The 13740-nt window shown below is 40.7% G+C and overlaps 1 protein-coding gene across 1 annotated transcript in view; it reads left to right on the forward strand.

Moving 5' to 3' along the window:
• EFCAB3 (EF-hand calcium binding domain 3) overlaps positions 1-13740 on the forward strand; it is a 58793-nt gene that overhangs the window by 28754 nt on the left and 16299 nt on the right. The window contains exons 8-11 of the mRNA XM_082602916.1: positions 1139-1215; positions 8901-9044; positions 10532-10603; positions 11685-11805. Of these exons, the coding sequence (XP_082459042.1) occupies positions 1139-1215; positions 8901-9044; positions 10532-10603; positions 11685-11805 (414 nt within the window). The remainder of the gene's footprint in view (positions 1-1138; positions 1216-8900; positions 9045-10531; positions 10604-11684; positions 11806-13740) is intronic.

The raw sequence follows: 13740 nt of genomic DNA on the forward strand, positions 1-13740 counted from the left end.
GTTAGTAAAAGCTGAGAAAAATAAGACTAATTAGATCAAATTCCATGTCAGAAAAATTGAGAATGGTGCATTTCACCTCCTATTTTACCAGGTCCTCTTTAAAAATGGGCTGAATCTAGTAGACACTGTAGAGGATACTAAATTCATAAGCTATAATTTTTTTATTTAACTACCATGTTTAGTATTTCTTATAGTTTTACTTTTTAAATTGCTTCTTGTAAAAGCACAAAAACTAAGAGATGACATATTTCTTAAAGCTTTTAGTTCTACTAGTATCAAAACTAAATGTATTTTAAATAAAATTAATCCATAAAATTATGATTATAAATTTACTATTAAATTACCATATTATAAGTAAACTCAGTTCTGCATAATACATTTTTATGTTCCTAAACTAATAAATTGCTGCAGATATATACAAAATATCCCCAAAGTATTCATATTTTCCTCTTTTTCCATATTTTATTTTCCTGAGGAAATAAAAGGTCACCTAGGGTTCCAAACTTTCCAGAACTTTTCTCTCTTGATGAGAGATAGATAGATATGGTTGATATAGAGACATCGAGACAGAGAGACAGAGAGAGAGGGAGAGGGAGAAAGAGAGAAAGAGATCGATCTACCGCTCTCGCTCTCTCATATGCTGGTAAAAATACAATTTGGCAAAGTTGTAAAATAAATGTGAATACAAAATTTCACTATAAGTATATTCACCATAAGATTATTTAAACTAGTTAAAAATTTGAAACAACTTATATTTCCAACAATCGGAATAGTGTGAGGCTTATATTCTTCAACTTTGGCAACAAATAAACCTGGATCTGAATCCCAGGGCTTCCAGTTATTAGCTGTGTGACTCAGGACAAGTTATTTAATTCCTCTGAGCCTCAGTTTCCTCTTTTGTAAAATAGGAGAAATCAGATTTTTTTAAGGGGGTAAGGTTGATGGGCAAGTATAGGGGAGAGGTGGACCTCGGTGGCCAACATCACTGTCCATCCTGTAGCTATTGGCAATTGACAGTAACAGGGCCCTTAGGTGGTGTGACTCTGGATATATTTTGATGCTTACAGTCACTCCAGTCAGCAGAAGCTGAAGAAGGGAACTAATATTTGCTGGTTTCAATAAGTATCTCTTTTCTCAGGGATAAAGATTTACCAGGACCTCTGCCAAGCCAATTACAGCACAAAGAAAGGAAGTTGAGCCCTTCACAAATACGAGGTAATGAGACCCATCCCAAAATGAAAGCATAAACAAAAGCCCCTTAACATATCTGATCATTTTTTTTCTCTAAGGGAGATCTGGGATTTCAAAGGTTGTCTACAGTACTCTGTTATTTAAAAGCAAAAAATATCTATATTTTATGATACAATGTCTAATTTGTGGGAAGGAAGGTGGATTACTTTTTTTAATATTTATTTAGTTTTTGGCTGTGCCAAGTCTTAGTTGCGGCACGTGGGATCTTCATTGTGGCAGGTGGGATTTTTAGTTGCACCATGTGGGATCTTTAGTTGTGGCATGCAGACTTCTTAGTTGCAGCATGCGGACTTCTTAGTTGCAGCACGAGGACTCTTATTTGCCACATGCATGCGGGAACTAGTTCCCCAACCAGGGATCGAACCTGGGCCCCCTGAATTGGGAGCATGGAGTCTTACCCACTGACCACCAGGGAAGTCCTGGGGGATTACTTTCAAATAGACATCTTTAAGAATTTAGACAGTCCTGGCCAAATATTTTTATTCCAAGGAGAACTTGTGGTGTGCAGAAGAAAAAATACAAGGTCAAATAGAAATTAAGTAGCAAAGCAGTATCAACACAACTAAAGTCCCAGAATTTATCACAGAAAAAAATTATAAGGATAAAATGAGCTACCCTCGCTACAGTTCATTCATCCAAACAACAAATACTTAAAGCCAACAGTGTACTAGGCAAAACACAGGTCAGACATGTTCCCTGCCCTAATAGGAAGTCTTACAGGGAAGACAGTTAAACCATGAATTTGTTGATTGAACCATTTAAATTACAACATGACACAAGTTATGATAGGGAAAGTATAGAGTTAAAGGAGCATAAAAGAAAGTGTCCTAACTTAGTAAGGATAGGAGGGAAGTCCCAGCGAAAGCTGAATAATGAGTAAATCAGACAAAGAGCACAGAAGGGAGGGTTCTGGGTAGAAAGAGTGGAATCTGCAAAGGCCCAGAGAAAAGGGAAAACATGACACACTAGAAAAACTAAAAAAAAAAAAAAAAAAAAAATCAAGCATGGCTGTGTTTGGGTTCTGAGAAGATTAATGCTTCACCCCTCCAAGTTTGGAACCAACTAAGAAATTCCTCCAAGAGACAGGAATCAAAAATCACCTTTATTGCTGGGAAAGCTGGTTTGGGAAACACAAGAGATTGGCAGAATCACAACTTCATTTTTCACTGTAAAACTGAACTAAATGCCTTAATAATAACAGTTTATGGCTTTATAATACTTCAAGGTTTCTGAAGTAAACTAATATACATTGGTGCTTTAAGGGTACCCACTATTTGTTTTAATCAGGTATTGTTGTACATACAGACATAGAAGCAACTGTCCCGGAAGAAGTATTTTATTCTCAGAGATCCCTAAAAATAAGAGGCACAGCACACCATGAAGAGGGAAGCACCAGTGTCAGTCAAAAGGCAAAGGGTAGAGGGAAGTGGGCAAGAGCCTTAGTTTGGTTTCTACAGGAAGGAATAGACAAGGCAGGATAAGCAGGTTTAGGATTGGCTAGTTAAATCATTTCAGTGAGCTCTGGGTATTCAGGGCTGTCCCTAGTTGTCTGATACCTGGCCCTGCAGTGATGAGGACAGAGGAACAGTAGCCCAGAGTTTAAGAGCCTAAGAAAGTTGGTGACTGGGGATACGGTCTCTGGATTGGTTGGTTTGTATATGAAGAACATGCTCACAGGCAAGTCTTTTACTATCGCTAGGAGCTGGCTAGTTATGGGAGGGGCAGGCCCTCCAGGATCAGCAAGGCCCCAGATATCAAAGCATCAAATACAGAAACTAGAAAACGTGGTTGTCGTGAGGATTAAGCTCTATGAGAGGTTAATTTGTTCATTTTACAAATATTTATTGAACACCTCCAAACCCCCAACATCTGCTACCATCCTCACTCTCAGTTGATATCCTTGCTTCCTACCCCTTTATAATCGGAGAATTCTGATTCTGCAGTCAGAATAGAACTTCCACAGACTCCCGCTTCCATATCTACCCCCACCAGCATCTGTCCCCACAAACTCTGCCCTCCTCCCTCTTCCACAAATGAACTTTATACTTTTATCTAAAGTCAATCCTTCCATTGTGGACTAGATCACATCCCTCTCTCAAATTCAAAGATATGACCAAAGAAACTGTGCCCCCCTCTCCAACACCAATTTTTTTCACTCTCTATTATATCATTCCTATTATACAAATTTACTATTATTTCCCCTAAGAAATATATTGTGACCTCATTTCCTCCTCCAGCTACTATAGGATTTCTTTGCTCCTCTTTGCAGAAAAATTCCCCGAAAGAGGTGTCTATACTCATTGTCTCCAAAACTATTTTTCCCATTCCTAGATATTTACACGTTCTTGTTTTCTTCCTACCTCACTGGTCACTCCTCAGTCTGCTTTGCTAGTTTCTCCCTTTCTCCTGATTCCTCTTCATGTTAGACCACCCCAGAGCTCAGTCCTTGATCCTCTTCTCTTCTTCATCCCACTCACACATGGGGTGATCTCATCTAGTCTTAGGCCTTAAATACCTATATGCCAACAATTCCCAAATGTATATGTCCAGCCAGGTCTCTCTCCCCAGCTCCAGACTCATATCTAACTGCCTACCTGACATCTCCAATTGTATGTCGAATAGACACCTCAAACTCAACATGTCAAAAACTGAACTCCTGGGAAATTCCCTGGCAATCCAGTGGTTAGGACTCCACGCTGCCGCTGCTGGGGTCCCAGGTTCAGGGAACTAAGATTCTGCAAGCCACATGGCGTGGCAAAAAAAAAAAAAAAACAAAAAAACAACTGAACTCCTGATATGTTCCTCTTACTCTTTTTTTTTTATTGTAGTAAAATATACATAACATAAAAATTACAATTTTAACCATTTTTAAGAGTTCACACAGATCAGTGGCATTAAATATGTTCACACTGTCCTCTAACCATCACTACCATCCACCTCCAGAACTTTTTCGTCATCCCAAACTGAACCTCCAGACCCATTAACCAGTAACTCCCCATCCTCCCCTCCCCTCAGCCTCTTACTTTTAAAATTTGACCTACCCATAGCCTTCCCCATCTCAGATAATGATGTTTCATCCTTCCACTTGTTCTGGAAAAACTCTGGACTCATCCTTGACTCTTCGTTCTCACCCTACCTCACCCTACCTCTAAATCCATCAGGAGGGACTTCTCTGGTGGCACAGTGGTTAACAATCCGCCTGCTAATGCAGGGGACATGGGTTTGAGCCCTGGTCAGGGAAGATCCCACATGCTGTGGAGCAACTAAGCCCGTGTGCCACAACTACTGAGACTGCTCTAGAGCCTGCAGGCCACAACTACTGAGCCCCCATGCCGCAATTACTGAAGCCCACGTGCCTAGAGCCCGTGCTCCACAGCAAGAGAAGCCACCAGAATGAGAAGCCCTCCCACCACAACGAAGAGTCGCCCCCGCTCGCGGCAACTAGAGAAAGCCTGTGTGCAGCAACAAAGACCCAATGCAGCCAAAAATATAAATAAATAAATAAATAAATAAATAAAGGAAGGAAGGAAGGAAGAAATGTGTATTTTAAAATATATATAAATAAATAAATAAAATCCATCAGGAAATCTCATTGGCTCTACGTTTAAAATAGATCGAGGGGCTTCCCTGGTGGTGCAGTGGTTGAGAGTCCGCCTGCCGATGCACGGGACACGGGTTCGTGCCCCGGTCTGGGAAGATCCCACATGCCGCGGAGCGGCGAGGCCCGTGAGCCATGGCCGCTGAGCCTGCGCGTCTGGAGCCTGTGCTCCGCAACGGGAGAGGCCACAACAGTGAGAGGCCTGCGTACCGCGAAAAAAAAAAAAAAAAAAAAAAAATAGATCGAGATTTATACCACCTCTACTGCTACAACCCTGGTCTAAAGCACTGTTATTGCTCGCCCACAGTAGCCTCCTACCTGAGGCTAGTCTCCCTGCTTCTACCCAAATCCTTACAAAAGTCTGTTCTAACAACAGCCACAGTGATCCTGTTAAAATATAAGTCACGTCGGGGAGAGGGAGGCGCTGACCTACGTAACTCTGAAAACGACATTTTGACTAGAAAATGTAAGACTGAACACAAAAGGAGCTATACATAAACAACACACAATATACTCTAATTAGTAAAGTTGTTTCTCATGGGGTATAGATTAACAATTCTGAAACTGTTGTACATGTATATGACAATTGAATAAATAAGTGACTCAGTGGTGGATGGTGGGAGCCAGGTTTCTCTCTGTTGGAGTAGGAAGTTTCTGATAAACAAGGGGAGAAGGCTAAAGTGAAGCAGTGGAACTGGATTAGAGTGAGACATTAGTGTGAACTCATGTTTAACTTAATATGGATGCAGATGGATAGATCAAGAAATAATATGATCTGTGTGTATACATGGGTTAGTATATGTGCATATATTTCCTAGCTCTGTTTGCTGAGAGGACTTAAAAGCCCTGACACCCCCACGGCAACAAGCATACCCAGCACCCAGATCTTGACTTCCAATATCAGTCTCCTATGAAAGAATCAGAGTTCCTTGGATAAATGGCTGATTCTAGGGCTTTGGCAGAGAATATACAAAATGAACCTGGAATATCTTGCAGTGCCAGAAAGTAAGGAGATGCTCAAAATACAAAAGGACAAGAGCATGTCAAGGAGATACAGAAATGAACCTGAAAGAGCTCACAACAGCCAAAGCTGGAACAGTTTGAACAACAAAAATAAATAGAATAGTATTGGATTATAACTCAAAGTATAAAATAAATATCGATAAGTCCCTAGTGATAGAAATAAATGATTGAATTTTTTTTTTTTTTTTGCTGTGTTGGGTCTTCGTTGCTGCACACGGGCTTTCTCCAGTTGCATCAAGCAGGGACTACTCTTGGTTGCGGTGCGCGGGCTTTTCATTGTGGTGGCTTCTCTTGTTGTGGAGCTTGGGCTCTAGGCACACGGGCTTCAATAGTTGTGGCACGCGGGCTCAGTAGTTGTGGCGCACAGGCTTAGCTGCTCCATGGCATGTGGGATCTTCCTGGACCAGGGCTCGAACCCGTGTGCCCTGCATTGGCAGGCGGATTCTTAACCACTGCGCCACCAGGGAAGTCCCGTGATTGAATTTTTTAAATGAAGAAGAGACAAATCTCTCTTACAAGAGAATTCCAAATAATGTGTGTAGATAGTAGCTCTTCCAGGAGGTAGAGCTTAATCCCCATTCCCCTGAGCCCTCTGTCCCTTGAGTCTGGACCACCCTTAGCAACTTGCTTCCAAAGAGTAGAATACGAAAAAGGAAGGAGGGAAGTTTACAGTGGAAAAATCTGACAAACACTGCCTCAGCCAGTTAATCAAGGTTGCCATCACCAGTGATAAGTCATGTTGATAGCCTTAATATAATGATGATAACACCACTTCAGTTCTGTGGCCTTCCTCCCCAAAACCCATAATCTCAGGCTAACCATGAGAAGAACATCAGAAAAACCCAAATTGAAGGACTTCTACAAAGTACCTGAACAACACTCCTCAAAACTGACAAGGGTGGGACTTCCCTGCTGGCGCAGTGGCTAAGAATCCCCCTGCCAACGCAGGGAACACAGGTTAGATCCCTGGTCCAGGAAGATCCCCCATGCCACGGAGCAACTAAGCCTGCGAGCCATAACTACTGAGCCTGCGCGCCACTACTACTGAAGCCCGTGTGCCTAGAGCCCGTGCTCCGCAACAAGAGGAGCCACCGCAATGAGAAGCCCGCACACCTCAAGGAAAGTAGCCCCCAATCGCTGCAACTAGAGAAAGCACGCATGCAGCAACGAAGACCCAACACAGCCAAAAAAACAAAAAACAAAGAAAGAAAAACTAGCAAGGGTATCAGAAAAAAAGGAAAGTCAGATAAACTGTTATAGAGAAGAGGTTAAAAAAACATGATGACTAATTGTAATATGGTGTCCTGGATGGGATCTTGGACAGAAAAAGGGTGTAGGGAAAAACGAGTAAAATCCGAATCATGTCTACAGTTTAGTTAATAGAACTACACCAGTGTTGGCTTCTTTGATGTGACGAATGTACCATAGTAATGTAAAATGTCAATGTTATGGGAAACTGGGTGAGAGAACTCTCTGTTCTATCTTTGCAACTACATCTAAAACCAATCTGAAATAAAATTTGAAATAAATTTTAAAACATAACCACACACATATTACCTCTCTGACCTCTCCTACTTCTTTCCTCTGGCTCACTCTGCTCCAGCCACGCTAGCATCCTTGCTGTTCCTGGAACATGCCAGGCCCGTTCCCCTTACGGTCTTTGTGCTCTGGCTCTTCCCTCTGCCTAGTCCTCTCTTCTTCCAGATATCCACTCTCTCTCACCTTTCAAGTTTTTGCTCAAATCTTACATTTTAAGACAAGCAACCTATCCTTCAATCCCTAGAAATCCCAACCCCCCCCAACCCTGTATTACTTATTCTCTTTTTCCATAGCACTTACCACCTTCTAACCTTCTAACATGCTCTCTATCTTACCTATTTATTACATTTATATAAGGGCAGAATCTTTGTCTGTTTAGTGCACTAATGTATCCTAGGCGCTTACAGCAGCACCTGGCACATAGAAGGCATGCAATAAATATTTGTTGATTAAGCTGCAGGAAAGCCTACTACATGCCAGAAATACTGGGAGAAAAAAAGAAACACTTCAGAGATAGTTCCAGCCCTAGAGAAGACAGCCTTATATCAAGGGAGAGAGATGTTAACTTTTCACACAAATATAAGGCATGTATCTTATTTCTATAGAATTAATCATTCTTATACACAGAGATGCTAAAATTTGAATATGATATGAAATGTTTTATACTGGTACCATTTGGGAGAATACCTTGTTCTGGATTCACCTCTTCATTTACTAATTTTAGAAAATACATGTCTAACTTTGGCTCCAGTTAATGCCTTGAGTATTTCTTTAAAAATCTTTAAGTCTGTACAAAACATTCAGACCTCATAGATCTATAGTCAGAAGTCAGGTGGGCTCACCTGCTTCCTCTTCTCTGGGTCTTACAAGGCTGAAAAGAAGGTGTTGACCAGCTTGGCCTTTTATCTGGAGGCTCTGGAGGAGAATCTGCTTCTGAGCTTGTTCAAGTTTTTGGCAGAATGCAGTTCCTTGCAGTATAGGGCTGAGGTCCCATTTCCTTTCTGGCTGTCAGCCAGGAGCCTCTCTCAGACCTTTAAGGCTGCCTGCATTCCACATCACATGCCCTCTCCATCTTCAAACCAGCAACAGTGAGTCAAGTCCTTCTCCTGCTTTGAATCTCTCACTTCATCTGCCACATCTCTCTTGCTTCATAAGGGACCCATTCAGATAATCCAGGGTAATCTACCTTAATTACATCTGCAAAATCCCTTTTGTCATGTAAAGTAATACATTCACAGGTTCCAGGAATTAGGGTATGAACATCTTTCAAAAGCCATTTTGCCTACATATTTGCGTTTCCACCAATTAGTTTATTCTAGTTCAAATCTCATGGAAGGACACTGTCCTTTATAAGAAATGTCTACTAAATACTCAAATTTCTCTAGTTTTTCAGAACATGACCTCCAATCAACGGTAATATCTGTTCTAGTTCCATAAGAATATGTATTTATTCTTAAATAACTGTCCTAACCTAATTCCATTTCCCCAGCCTTCCAAGATGCCTACAACTTCTTTAACAAGGATGAAACTGGCTGTATTGATTTACATGGAATGATGTGCACTTTAGCTAAGTTGGGAGTGAATCTAACCAAGCATGAGGTCTATAATGAACTAATATGTGCTGATATTGATCGTGAGTACTTTGACTTGTCATTATTTTTTTCATAAAAAATTTTTATAAATATATTTTTTTTCTCAGACTACATAAACATGAGAAGTAAACCTCATTCATTTGCCAAAAGCACATATATGTGTTTCTCTTTAAAGTTATCAGTGTACAAGTTATGAAATCAAATTAATACTATAAAATGGGCTAGTCTTTGAAAAAGCCTGTGTGGAAACGAAAAGTGACTGTCGTATTTAATATCAAATTCAGATTACTTGTCCTAATGTACATTTTGGATTGTGCCTTGAAATAACAGATACAAAGGCATTGACAATTTCAAAAATTACCTGTTACTGTTAGCCAAAGTTGGCTTCACCTCTTGGTGGGTGTTGAGGCAAAAGACACAACCAAGCCAAAGAGCAGAAGGAAGGATTTATTACTTGCAACAAGTAAGGAGAATGCTGAGGATCTTTCCCAAAGCAGTGTCTCCCCAGACAGCAAGAATGGGGAGGTTTTAAGCTAAGGGTACATGCATATTCATGAAGGGGCTGGAGCAGAGGAGAATTCAGCATAGATTTGGGGCAAAGGTCGACAGAGTCCAGACTCTAGTTGATTGAGGTTATGAGGGTCAGCAAAGGTCAGCAGCATCATTCCTTAGGCTCTAGGTATTCTGGTAAAGGTTGAGTGTGCTCAAGGGGGTTTGGATCCTGTAAAACAGCTCAAGAATGTGCTTCAGGCTAACCTCAATTTTCAAAACAGAACTGGGAGTCTTTACAACTGATATATTGTTTCCAATATGGTTAAGTTATTTTCCTGGCCTGGTAATACCAGTCTGTTCTTACATTCTTTGTTCCTTTCAACTCATTAACTATGAGGCGTATTCTTCTGCAAGGACAAGCACTATGGCCAGGCTTAGATGACAAAATGGCTTAGGCCTAAAATGGCTTCTCTTATGTCAAGAAAGTTATGCCTAGTTTTCTTCCTCCGGGACCCCCTACCCTATCTGCCTACATTGCCAAGGAAATCCAAGCCCTTTGTTTCTGTTTGAATCATTTTAGTACAAATCTTCCTTCCATCATTAGAGCCCACCTATATTGAGTCTTAAATGCCACAGCATTTTTATTGATATTTTTAAAGCACATAGGTAATGTTTTCTTTGAATATACTGATTTAGTGACTAATAGTAATAGCCCAAGTTGGTGTGTTGTGTGGAATATATATTCAGCACAGTACCTCATCTCACCACTCCTCACCCACCTGCCAGTGCCCCATTCAATAAGCAGCATCCCATGTGTGTCAGTCACCATTAATTAAAGTGTCACTTGTTTCTACTAACTCTACCCAAATTTTTATTCTTTCATTGAAACACAAACACTCTAATAGCACTCGCTATCCTTTAATTTTAGAGGAAACAGGGTAAAACTCTGGCATATTCTAATAATAGAAATATAGAGGTGGGAGTGAAGTGGGAAGGTAAATATATCCTTGTTCTGAGCTTTAGATCTCTGTTGCAGGAGATGGGAAGGTGAATTTCTCAGACTTCATAAAGGTGCTAACAGATAACAACCGCTTCCTTAAGGCTGTGGGTGAGTAGAAATATTGCTGAATAGATGGCAGATGGTTAGTTGCAATTCATGGCACTGTAAAGATTATTCATTTAGGTCTCCAATCAGGAAGGTGTAGCCTGGATGTGATTTACTATTGTACTGCTTCTCTAAAACAAAATTTGCTAAGGAAATTGATACCGTTTTAGAATTTTAACTTAAATGCATCAAGTCTTTCTGCAGAAGACACTGCTTTTTGGACTCCAATGAGAACACTCAGGCAGTGGTGTAGAAAATTTTGGTCACCTTTTATAGTACTTTAATTCTTTACCAGTACCTGTGCTACTTTGGGAGGTACTCCTCCCACAGAAGAAAAATTGTCTTTTTAGAAAAAGAAAAATGCTCTCTCTCTCTCAGGCAAATTTGGGTATAGATAATTCACTGTTCCTGAAAAATATCTTCCTCACCCTGGTGAAGCCTCTGCCCTCAGTGTGAGGGCTGGAGAGTCTGCTGGAGGTTCGAGAGCATGTTTTCACACAAGGTTATAATGAAGTGGAGGTACTCAAATTATTGCTGTTAGTCCTCTAACGGTTTGTTTGTGAGTTTAACAAGCTGCCTTGGAAAATCTAACCCTATTCATATCGTGTCTTCTAGGATAAATGCATTCCAAATTCCAAATATTGTATACAGTTTTGAAAAATACATCCTTTCATAAGCTATGAACTGTTTTAGTATAAACAGAAGTTACTGTTTCAAGTATCACTATAGTAACAAGGGTTTGCCTGCACACCAGAAGTGTGTATATCAACAATTCCTTTACATAGAAGAACAGAACAATAGTCCTTAACACATAATTCATGTTTATGTTAAATGTATTACTGTATTTACTTAGAAGTCACTGAACTAAAAGTATTTCATTTAAAATTCCATGATTATTTTGTCTGTTCAGTTATCAAAATGACCTTTTTACCAAATAGAACAGACTTCGAATGTTTTTCTATAATTCTCTATTTCTTGACTTCGTATTAATATTGTATATACAGTAAAACAACTGTAACTTTAATCCTTTTTATGATAGATTTTTTTTCAGAAGGCATTTTGAATTTTTTTTTTCCCTCCATAGTTCCAGAAACGGAGAGCTGTTTAGATGTAGCTGACAACCCAGGGAGCCTATTGTTTGATATCCTATCAAAGCTTGTAGAGACTTCAGCCTTACCCAATAAGGCTACAGAGGAAATAGTAAGGTAGGTGGCAAAGAAAGAACAAAAACGACCTTCTTGGCAGCATTTATGAGGATATTAACAAGGCAGCCACCTCTCCCTAACATCCTACTCCACGGATCTGCTCCAAAACGAAGGAGAAGGTGTATAGGCAAATAAATAGTCATGTGCCACAGCATGAGGCTATATTCCTTCATCCTCACTGCACTGCCTAGTTCTGACATTGCAAGGTTGATTCAGACGATCTCAGTGCCCCTTGAAAGCCTAAGACAGCCAAAAGTTCAGCTTCTCCTACCCTAGGCTAGAGAATCCCAGAGGAAAGAGACTTTTCCAGGAATGATTTTGGGTGAGCTTGGAAATCTGGTTTGAATACAAGATACTCCCATTCACACTGGATCTACCAGGGGCTGTCAAAAGGTCCTTTGGGATGAGGTACAGCAATTTCATACTTCTCAAAGTAGTCTTTGGACTGGAGCCAGAATTAGACTTGAGAATAGAGGATAAGGAAACATTCTCACACCCAAATGGGTTTATTCCAGCAAATATCACTAAAGATACATTTCCTCAATCTATGTCTATCATTGTATTACAAAAATTAAGTGTTTCTGTTATCAATCTTTTCAACTCTTACTCTCTCAAAGCATTCTACTATCCCACTTAGAGAGACTTAAAAATACAGAATGCCAACAACAATGTAAAATATCCTTCTGCTCCTCAACAGGTAATCTCTTTATACTATCCTACACCTCAGTCAGATGTGGAACAGAGGGTGCACAACATGCTACATTTCATTCCAAGTCAAATACACTTATTAAATGCCTGCTGTTGGTACACAGATTTGGCACATTCCTTAACCATTCAGCCTCAGTTTCCTCATCTATAAAATGAGAATAATAATACCCATAACACAATTATAGGGAAATTGTGAGGATATGTGATAATGCAGGTAAAGTGCTCAGCAAATCATAAGAGCTCAATAAATGTTAGCTATTGTTATTATGTGAAAGTAACTAGAATAAACATAGAATACACACGTTATTTATTTTAATCCTCACCTACTGATATACCCTATCACCCCCACTTTACAGATTAAAGAAGCTAAAGCACAAGTCAGTTAAGTAACCTGCCCAAAGGGGTAGGGGTGCCTAGATTCTAGCACAAACTGTCTGGTTCCAGAAACCATGTTCTTTTCCACTTCCTTGTATTGCTGCTTATATCCAGTAAGTGCTCAGGAAATGTTAGCAGATGTTGGTGTTTTTATTGTTATTATGGTTGTGGTAGTTACTTATCATATACTTGGTTCCTAAGGAGATCAGAAGTATTTAATAGGTGGCATTTGCATTTAAGGAGCTTAAAATATAAATTGAAAGAAGGGACTTCCCAGGGCCTCCCTGGTGGCGCAGTGGTTGAGAGTCCGCCTGCCGATGCAGGGGATACGGGTTCGTGCCCCGGTCTGGGAGGATCCCATATGCCGCGGAGCGGCTGGGCCCGTGAGCCATGGCCGCTGGGCCTGCGCATCCGGAGCCTGTGCTCCGCAACGGGAGAGGCCACAACAGTGAGAGGCCCGCATACCGCAAAAAAAAAAAAAAGAAGGGACTTCCCTTGTGGCACAGTGGTTAAGGATCCTCCTGCCAATGTAGGGGACACGGGTTCGATCCCTGGTCCAGGAAGATCCCACATGCTGCAGAGCAGCTAAGCCCGTGCGCCACAACAACTGAGCCTGCGCTCTAGAGCCCACAAGCTGCAACTACTGAAGCCCATGTACCTAGAGCCTGTGCTCCACAAAAAGAGAAGCCACCACAGTGAGAAGCCCGTGCATCACAACGAAGAGTAGCCCCCACTCGCTGCAACTAGAGAAAGCCCGTATGCAGCAACAAAGACCCAACGCAGCCAAATAAATAAATAATTAATTTAAAAAAAATCTTCCAACAAACAAAAGTCCGGGACTAGATGGCTTCA

This window comes from Mesoplodon mirus, assembly GCF_964341445.2.
Source record: "Mesoplodon mirus genome assembly, chromosome: 18".
Taxonomy (NCBI): Eukaryota; Metazoa; Chordata; class Mammalia; order Artiodactyla; family Ziphiidae; genus Mesoplodon; species Mesoplodon mirus.